Genomic DNA, 10,887 nt, shown 5'->3' with positions numbered 1-10,887 from the left:
CGATGATAGCTAAATAAGAAACACGTTTCATCTATTATTTATAATATTAAACTTAATTAAATATACATCTTTATTTACTCGTTTATAGGCTTTCTTTTTATTGTTTTAATACATACGATTTGATTTCTCAATTAATTTTAATGTAAATGTTGTACCTGTGTCGCGATAGAATTATCAAAATTGTGTAGAAATCTACAACTGAGATTGCCAAAGTGACAGGTGATTTCGTCATTCCAAACATTGCCAAAGTTGCTGCCGCAAGTACCCGCTTCATCATTAACAATTCCAATCTTCAAATCTTTCGGATCATCGCCAATTGCCATAATAAATACGAAGATTTGAATTATTGGAAATATTATTGCAAAAATTAATCCTCTGAAAGAATTTAAAAGAGTTATTATTACTGTTATAAAACGGGGAATTATTTGATAAATTTGAATTTTTAAAAATATAATATTTCATACATGTACAATGATTCAAAGTACAAATATAGGGAAGATAATTGCAAAATTTGAAAATAAAACAGTAGAAATTTGGTTTTATATAGATAAAAAAGTGTATAATAATTCATTAACTATTAATCTATTAACTATCAACTTAATTATCAACTCAACTATCAACAATTAATTCGCAAAACTAATTATTGATAAATTTATTGTATTGTAATTACCCATAATAACGAAAGTATTGTATGCCGTTCTTCGTCAATAGAGCTTTGAATATTTTCAATCGTGAAATTTGATGTTTCGAAACCTCTTTGTATTCCGAGATTACCTTAACAATTTAAATTATTTGTATCATACAATAATACAGATTTACAATAAGGCTTTTTATAATAAGAATAGTATAAATTATTTCTATATACATACTTTTGTTCGTTCATATTCATTTTCAGAGAAGACATCGCTGCTGGTATCTTCTGCTTTGAATCTCTTAACTTCATTATTCAAAGTATTATTCTGTATCTCGCACAGTTTCAGGAAAGCCTCCTCTAAGTACGAGCATTGAAATCGCTCTAATAATTTTTGCGGCGCCGATTCCGCCAACAATTTACCACATCTCATCAAACCAATCTGCGCAATATTGAAGAATGAATTTTTGTAAACAGAAAGATAAAGGGCATACACTACGAACGCAAGATATCCTTAGTAGTTGATTACAAAAATTATAATCGAATTACATAAATTTTAAATGTTAAATAGACGTTTCGGCTTTACATTATCTTCAGTATATTATAAAAATATCATTATTTTCACATCAAGCGACTACTCTAAATATTATTTTCTTAAACATGTCTAATTGTAACGTAAAAACTCTCGTTATTTAACAATTGTTTTGCATTTTTCCCTATATTGTTAATGTTAGTCCAAAGAACTTCTAGTTATTCTATCCAAAGGAAATCGTCTTTAATTACACATTTTCCGATAGTCCAATATAATATAATATATTTTATATTGTATAACTCGAAACAAATGAATTGCAAAGTAATAAGAAAATTTGCTATCATTAGAATCTGGAAATTCTGCATTTAAGTAATAACTAAGTACGCATTTGGATTATCGGAAAATATATATAAAATAACTAGAAATTCTTTGGACTAACATCAATATAGAAAAATGCAAAACAATTGCTGTGCAAAATGCAAAAGAACATATTATTACAATTTACAAAAATCTTCCATACGTTTAAGTTCTCAATGGAACAACGAGAAACAGACATAAGATAACAACATATATAATATAATGTAACTGAAGATGATTCCGAAGATGATTCGATTGAGAATCGAAATTTGTAAATTGTAATAATATATTCTTTTAGCACCGAACAACGTGGCTCTTAGCCCTTATATGAATTTATTAAATTATTAGTTTGCTGAACGTGTCTAAAATGTAATTTTTTTAAAGCTTATAAAATATTTTGCAGTAACTTTTTTATATTGTTAGAACTAATTTATTAGAAATAAGACTCACTTTATTAGCATCTTTAGTTTCTTCGATGTAATGCGTCGTGATCAGCACAGTGATATTTTCCTTTTCCGTGATTTGGCTTAAGTAGGCCCAAATGCTACGAAGAAAAAGGACGTTTAAACATTTTTTTATTATTTTATGCTTATGTTTAAAAAGAAAGTAAAATCTACTTGCTTCTCCCTTAAAATTGGGTCTAAGCCCACAGTGGGTTCGTCCAGGATTAAGAGTTCGGGCTTATGGATCAATGCGGCAGCAAAGGAAACTCTTCTTTGCTGACCTCCACTCATGTTCTTCACTAAGCGATCCGCTGGGGGTAGTTGGAGCAAATCCGAAAAGAACTTATGTCTTGTCTCTTAGAAATAACACAGAGAAGCTAATATAGTTGTTTCGAAATAATTTACGGTGTAAAATTTGCGCGTAGAGAATAAGCAATTCAAAACAGAAACTGAAACTGTTTGAAAGATGTTTATTTAGAGTATTTTGTAAAATTGAAATTTTTCAGAGCATATATATTTTCGATTTTTCGCATGCAATGAGAGTCTTTTTCCCTATCCAATCTTACCGATCTCTTCATCGTCGAGTCCATTGATCCTGCCGAAATAATATAAAGCACCGTTCACTGAGAACTCTCCAACCAAAGAGATCTCTTGCGGCATATAACCCACTCGAGGCCCAGGGATGCCAGAACCCTTGCTGCCCGGATTCCCCCCCAAGACCCATATCTCTCCACTATCAAGATATCGAACTCCGACGATGCAGGACAGCAGAGTGGTTTTGCCGCATCCGCTCGCTCCCAACAATCCATATCTGTTTAAAGGAAGGATTTCATTTGTATGCTTCTTATTTTAGACGATACATTCGAAACGAGAAAAGAGAGGCACATAAAGTAGTAAATATTTCCAATAAAAACAGCGTCTTAATCGTTTTTCAGTATGAATTTTCTTTCGAAATCAACTTATCAGCTAATCTATCTATTCACGTTCGCATTTCATCGAAGAACAATGGCGGTTATTGTTTCCCTTGTGATACTGTAATTAGTCTGAACTGTTGGCAAGACCGATTTGTTAATAAAGTGTTGGACACAATCTCATAGCTTTGATCATTAAATTCGCGTGAACATAATCATTCGTTGGCAAAAGCAATTAGCCTAGTACTAATAACACACAGTGGTGCTTAAAGTGATCTAAATCTTTTTTAAAATTTGTTTGAAGAACGTCTAGATATCTACGTAACATTAATATCAGTCCGGTGTAACTATAATATGAAAATATAGAATTTTAAGAGAAATTAGAAAATATTTAATTATATCTATATAATCAAATCTTTATTATCCATGTAATTTTTCTGCAATATATAAATACTTGTATTATCGAATTGACAGTTTTATATATATATATATATATATATGTATAAGAGTAATAAAAAAATTATTCCATTTTCCGAAATAATTAAAACGCTGCAAAGATGCTCTTAGGCACCACTGTGCGACTTTCGCGAGATCGTGATATGACGGGCGAAAGATATCGCCGTTCGGTGCACCTGATAAAATCATCAAGCAAACCCACAACTCACTTCAGTCTCGTTGTGTCATGATGATTATTAATATCATCATGATCTTATTACTCACAAGAGTTTTCTCCTTTTTATCAGTCCAAGGATCGATATCGATGATGCATGACAATACAATGTTGATCAATCTACGCGTGAACAAATTGAGCGATTTTGGTAAGTTGATTGAAAAACTACAAGGAATGGAGAAAACGCAAATCCGTATCATAATTAATTTGGAAAGGAAAATTATTGAAATTAATGGCAAAACTGATTTTGAAGAGAATTATTTTAGTGAGTTGACTTACTTTTAATAACTAGATATATTTATTAGTTTGTTTAATAATAAATTCTACAATCAATTTAGAGCAATTGTTTTTTATTAAAAACATTAATATATCAATCATTTTTTAATCATAAACAGTTAAAGTCTGGAATTAAATTTCGGAAAATTAAATAAATAAAAAAGATATATTCTCTCTCTCTCTCTCTCTCTCTCTCTCTCTCTCTCTCTCCTCTACTTCTCTAATTAATTTTGGAAATTTTTTATTTTACGTTTTTATTTTTAGAAACTTTATTTGACATGTAACATTACAAAGATTATATAATGCACAGTGTACTATTACAAAGATTATTATGTAATGCACACAATTAATATTAAATAGAAATCTCAATGTTTTTGTTACAAAAAAAATTAATTTTTGATATTTAAAGAATTTATTATAAAAAGGATATTTTCAATAATTTTGAGATACTCTTATGTATATAAGTTAAAATATATAAAGAATTTTTACTAAACTTTATCTTATTAATGAATTAAATTTTTTTCAGAGGTAAAATTCAACAAAGTAATTTTGAAGTTAACATAATCGACGAATAGTCTTACACAAGAAAACTTAAAAAAAAACAGAACATTTTGAGAAACTGCATGTAACAATGATTTCATATCAAAGAGCATCATATTATAATATATTCATATTTCCTAAACAAATTAATTAACAAATTAATAACAATTAATTTATTAATAAATTTATTTTATGAAGAATATTTGCATAGAATATTTGCATATGCATAGAAATTTATTAAAACATTAAATTATTAAACTGCATAAATTTAATCTTTATGAATAATTAAACGTGACACTTTTTGTGTAGATCAGAAATAACGTTCGAAATATGTTGCGGCGCGTGGTATTGCTGATGCAAGAATATGGCAGCAGCTATAAAAGATTAACTCATCAGAATTCAAACGCCTATGAAATTTTACCACATGTTATTATAGCCCAAGATCAGAACTCTATAAACCTTGATGATTTTGCATTGTCTTGGGTGATCTCTAATCTCGAATTTGTAATGGAAATGAAGAGATTAATTTCAAACAATGAGTTGTCTCTTGAATACACCAAGATTTTATTGTGGTTGATTAAATTGTTTGATTTAAAATGGCAGCAATTTTACGACGATCTCAATTATATCTCAAAATGGCGACTTTTGAATTTTAAAAGACAAGCAGAATTTTTTTTAGAAAATTTTGTTACAGGTAATCAACAACATGAGAAATCGAAGGATGATAAATATATTTCAGAAGACGAAAATAACAGTGAAAGCATTGAAAATGTTGAAAAAACAATCTTAATTAAACAAAATAAAAGCAATCTTATTGAAACTAAGACTAAAATGAATATAAATAAATTTCCAATGAATACATCAAATGACACATCTGAAATAGAAACACAAATTATGAATCATCAGAAATTAAAACATGCCGAAGATGATACCAAGAATCTCACTATTATACCAATCAATCAAAAATTTACATTCAATACTCCTATCGATGTTAAGGACACTTCTATCATTAATGATACATTTTTTTCTGAGATAAAAACATTTCAAGATGAAGATCTCATCAAAAACAAAATTATCTCAAAATTAAAAGAATTCATAGATATTCGTGGTGTATATGAAACATCATAGAAAACAGTTTAATCAACTAACAAATATTTTTTCAATTTTTATCAAACAAGAACAATACAAGCACTTTGCAAGAGATTGATCAACGAAATGTTGGAATAGATGTTTCATCGCAGGGATCTTTGAAAAATATAATAGACATCCGAAAAACTCCTTTTCGAAGAACTCTTCAAATTCTTACTCCTTTGAATAAAAACGAAAAACAAAAAAATAGACACCTATCAAAAAACATCTCTGATAAGCATCATTATTTTAATAAGAGGAAGGAGATAAAATCAGATGGCTCGGCGATAGACGAGATTCTAGAGGCAGTGGATGAAGTCTTGCCAACGGATAAGTCTATAGAAATATTGCCAAAAGGATCAAACACATTTTCTCGGATATTCTAATTTTAATCAAGCATTATAATTGAATGCAAAGAGAATTTCATATATATTTGTTAGGCAATACGTTAATAACATGTAAGATTAGATCATTAATAGTTACAGATTATATTTTAATTAGATATTTAATTAGATATTTAATTACAGGTTAAATTTTAATTAGACATGTGATCAAGTTTTTTTAGCTTATTCATGCATTTAAATAAGAATTTTGCTTTGACTCGAAAATTATGAATATAGTCATTATGAATATATCATCAGTAAATAAAATATATTAAAAAGAATCAATCCAGATAATAACAAGTATCTGAAATTACGTTATAAGACGTTTTTTATCTAAAAGACTTAAAGGTCTTATATCACAATTTTAGACTTTTGTGTTGTTTAGAAAGTTTATTTATTAATTGTTTAGTGTGCTTTGAGATTTGTACATGATTTTTTAAATATTGCAAAATGCTAAATAGGTATATCTCTGACACATTTTCATTTTTTTACAAAAACTTATTTTTAATAAATTTAATACATTTAGCCAGCGACTTGATAAGCGTTATGATAATATACAATGAAATACTTTTAGAAACTAAATACAAATTTGAGATAAAATTATAATGATTCTAATAGGTTCCAAAAGATTTTCTTATCTAAATATTCGTTAGAAAGTTATACAATTATTCTATCGTGTATTTTGCAAGCGGCGGCAATTTAAGCAATCGGTGAATGTACGCGGAAATGTGCGTGACGACAATTTCAGGCAATTTCCCATATATCGAAGGTGAAGAAATTAGTATCAGGTTGGGTAAAAGATATGCTGTGTATGTAGGTTTAAAAATAGCACGTGTAATCGCGAATTTCATTGCATCGTTTTCTTTCCTGTGGCATCTTTTTAATTATTTCTTTCAAAAAAATTTGAATTATTATTTTACAACTTATTTGTTTACAACTTTCGAAAATGAATAAAAAGAGAACTCATTTTTTTATATTGACACATAAAAAATGGTTACTTACATGGAACCTTTTGAAACGGTCATATTCAGACCGTCAAATACCAACTGTCCTTTCTCATAACGCTTTATAGCGTTTCTTACGATCACGGCTTCTTGTTGCACCATTTTGCAAAATGATGATGAGTGCTCGATCAGCGACTGAACTGTAATATAATAACTGTAATTTCTGAGATGATTTAAAATTCTGAAAATTATCTTCCTGTTAAAATCAATAAAATATCGATAATTTCACATATCTTATTTTTTTATAATAGCCTTTTCTTTTACAGCGATTTTAAAATGTTATTACAAAAAATAAAAGATATGAAATTATTAATTTTATTAATTTTAACAGGAAAACAATTTTCAGAATATTTCAATTTGATATGTATGTGTGTACTTTATGATAACAATTTTTAACATTGACAGTTATATAAATTTAATTGCAGTTCATATACTTATTTCTGATAACTCAATTAAGATACAACATTAAAGTTTGTTTTGTATAATTAGTTTGTATTAAAATATATTAGTGTAAAATATATTACTTTGCAAGTTCATAATTTTTTCTTCGCATAACCGTAATCGGTAATTACACTAATCTTTCAAATATTGTTGTTTGAAATATAAAATTTTAACATACTCATAAACTTAAAAATAAAAATAAACAATTCGTTCAAGGCTAATAAGAGTCAAGATTGATGAAGGTAAACTACTATCAGGTACCCAACTGCAGTGGATTTTCAAACGGGAAGTTCCATGTCCATGAAGCTTTGAAATTTTACGAAAGGTTCAATGAAGATGAATTAAGAATTGTAACATTGCTGAAGAGGACTCCAAAGAGAGTCGAAATGTTCATAAAGAAAATTACGCATTATGAAAGATGATTAATGGTATTATAATTTAATCTGGCATCTTCATCGGTCTCTTATTAACTTTGAACGGATTGTTTATTTTTATTGTTAGAATTAAAATTTTTTTCCATTTCCGTTTTATTTTTTCTCATAATTATGTTTTAAATCATGTTCTCACAATTGTTTTACAATTATGTGCGTTATTAAACTAAATTTCAAAACAATCTCATCTCATATAATATTATGGCGTTATTAGTATTTTCAAATATATTTAGTATTTAGATTTTAAATGTAAAAGTGCGTGCTGAGCCTTTATAATTTTTATTTCTTTTCTTGCGATCATAAGTAAGATAGTAAATAACTCTTATTCTGTAAATAAGATACTTCTTATTTAAAACTATCTTCGCCACGTATACATTTTTGTAATAATATTCATTAAGTTTATGGGGGTCGTTAATATCCGAAGTGTTTTTAATAGATTAAATGGTTCAAAAAATATTTAAAAATTCATGTAGCTTTCTCAATTATTATAATAAAAGATTTATACATAATTTTACAAATCTATTTAAATATTTTACTTTTGCAAAAATATATGAATCGAATATATATGAATATATATAAATATATATGAATCGAAATGCGAATATGGTAGTGATATGTTTAAAAATTTATAATTTTCTAACAAATCAATAAAATCTAATTATTAAAAATAAAAAATAAAGTTTAAATTTTTTTTAATGCTTCAATTCGTGACATGAAGTCTTACAATTTTGAAATTTATAAAAAAATACGCGTTCCAATGAAAAATTAACTTTAAAAAATTTATTTTTTATTCAAAATCTATAATCTAATATCCACAGCACAAAGTTTCAAATCTTCCCAAAGAGTTCACTTGAGCTGAGCTTTCGGGGAAGTTATAAAATTCGACAAAACGAACTCGAGAATTCATATTGAGCTGTCAGGGAGTTTACAAAATTCGACTAAATAAACTCCAGTTAGGGAATTCATTTTGCTAAGCTCTCAGAGAACTTAAAAAGAGCTGCCTACGAATCAAAATAAAGCTCTCAGAAAGCTCTAATAAGCGGATATAAGAATTTCCGAGGAATTATTTTTAAAGCTTACAAAAATTTTATGAGCTTCTCATGCTATGTGAGTACGCGTAAATAAAAAAATACATACGGAATAACATTAGAGAATGAAGAAATTGTAACTCTTTTGCAGAGTAATTTGTCATTTTTATTTCATTTTTATTCTAAGATAATATTAAATAAAAATTTTTTCATTATATATATGTGTTTTACTTATAAAAATAAAGTTAAGAAACAAAACCTCAAAAAATTATTTTGCTTACTTGTACACTAGGCATCATTGATGCCTTCCTATTTGAAATTAGTTTCCTCCGATCGTACACTTCATATCTGGATATTCATTCATCATGACTATCAGGTTCGCCAATGTTCGAAGCTGTATGTAATGCATGTATAATATCAAAAAGAAAATATTATTAGTATAATTTACATATTATGATACTGTTAATGTGTATTAAAATATAATATCAAATTTAATTTCACAAATTGGTGAGAGATAGATCATAAGAAACTATTTGGAATAATAAATATTAAATAATTCATTTAATTTATTTTATTTAAAATACATATTTGCGTAATTCTAAATATGATCGATCCTTGCTTTCAATAAAGAAAACTAAATTCAATCGAAATTGATCAACAATAAATCTTATTTCAGGAGGAAATTTCAAATGAGAAGGCATCAATGACTAGTATATGACAAACACGCATTGTGTGTAAATGAAAATTATTTGTGCCTCTTAATTTTAAATATTCATTGTTCAGTGAAAAAATGACTTTCATGGTCATCTTCTCTCACCTGACAAGTTTTTTTAGGAGCAGATCAGTACATGTTTTCAAAATATTAGCATATAATCATATTAGCATTTTAAAATATCACCTAATAACGAATTCGACAAACTTAATGTACACTGATACGAAAAAATAACCATTAGTTGAAATAGTGTCTCACGGATTTCATATGATTTCATCATGATGAAAAAATAATTTTTTTTACTACATAATTATGAAGTTATTTGATAAAATATATGATTTAATTTAATATTATGAATTTCTCTTGTTGTATGTATTGGATTGTCCGGAAAGTGTCGACTAACCTATATAATTTAATAAATATATAAGCATACTAAAATTTAAATCTTATGCGTTTTAATTTTCCTTCAAAATCGGCACGAACCCAATAATTATCGGATTATACATAGAGATTTCATATAAATTTTATAATAATTATTTTCGAGAACTCTATCCCATGATTGCATTAAGTGGTATCAATATAATTAATAAATTAAATATTAAAGCTTGATTGAGATAAATCAATATAATCAAATAATGCTTATTTGACTTTAATAGAATCAATACAGGATGACAATGTAAAGATTGATTTATTTAAATTAATCTTAATTATAATCACAGACATTTCGATTCTGTTTTGGATCCTTATCAATGCTCCATGTAAATTGTTAATTAACACAATTCAGTCATCTAAGAGTAGTAATGTAACAGTAATGTCATCGTACTTCCTGATATACTATACAATAAATTTATCGAGTCATTATATAATAGACTAAAAAATGTTTTCTGACTTAAGCCCAGTTCCACAATTTACAGTTAACTTTTAATTGAGGTTCAACTTATTCATTCTTTCCAATTTTAGAATTGGAAAAAGAATTAAGTTGAACTTCGATTAAGAGTTAATCGTGAGTCGTGAAACTGGGCCTTACATGATCATTGAAATGTTATTAAGCTGTTCATGCGTCGAACATCAAGTCTTATCTGATAAAATAAGACAACAATACAAGTAACATATAACATATAGAATACATGAGCGTGTCATTTAAACATAATTATGTTATCATAAGCTTTGTCCAACAATTCCGTATCATTCTGTACATTTAAATCATTAATTTGTTGATTGATAAAAATAGTTTATTAGATGAGTCTCTTATTCAGTATTTTTTCCTCATCTAAGACGTATAATGACATGTGAAAATAAAAAAATATTGGAAAAAATTAAATTAATGATAAAATTATTTTAATTTAAATGACATGTGAAAATAAAAAATATTGAAAAAAATTAAATTAATGATAAGATTG

General features: G+C 27.2%; 1 protein-coding gene across 6 annotated transcripts in view; it reads right to left on the bottom strand.

Moving 5' to 3' along the window:
- Positions 1 to 10,887, bottom strand: part of LOC108684519 (ABC transporter G family member 20-like) — a 19,717-nt gene that overhangs the window by 5,013 nt on the left and 3,817 nt on the right. For 2 of the 6 annotated variants that reach the window (XR_001931640.1, XM_018188875.1), the window contains exons 2-9: positions 9,057 to 9,169; positions 6,874 to 7,015; positions 2,530 to 2,774; positions 2,142 to 2,319; positions 1,971 to 2,064; positions 870 to 1,073; positions 671 to 774; positions 156 to 375 (exon numbers count right to left, since the gene is read on the bottom strand). Coding sequence is in view for 5 of the 6 variants with exons in the window: in XM_018188875.1 (XP_018044364.1) it covers positions 156 to 375; positions 671 to 774; positions 870 to 1,073; positions 1,971 to 2,064; positions 2,142 to 2,319; positions 2,530 to 2,774; positions 6,874 to 6,977 (1,149 nt within the window). In the remaining variant the exon portion in view is untranslated. Of the gene's footprint in view, positions 1 to 155; positions 376 to 670; positions 775 to 869; positions 1,074 to 1,970; positions 2,065 to 2,141; positions 2,320 to 2,529; positions 2,775 to 6,873; positions 7,030 to 9,056; positions 9,170 to 10,887 lie in introns of those variants that run through there. The other 4 variants (XM_018188876.1, XM_018188877.1, XM_018188878.1 and 1 more) reach the window with 3 other exon arrangements.

The sequence above is a fragment of the Atta colombica genome, unplaced genomic scaffold (assembly GCF_001594045.1).
Source record: "Atta colombica isolate Treedump-2 unplaced genomic scaffold, Acol1.0 scaffold135, whole genome shotgun sequence".
NCBI lineage: Eukaryota > Metazoa > Arthropoda > Insecta > Hymenoptera > Formicidae > Atta > Atta colombica.
Note: the sequence above shows the minus strand (reverse complement) of the source record. Positions and strands in the feature narration are given on the sequence as shown.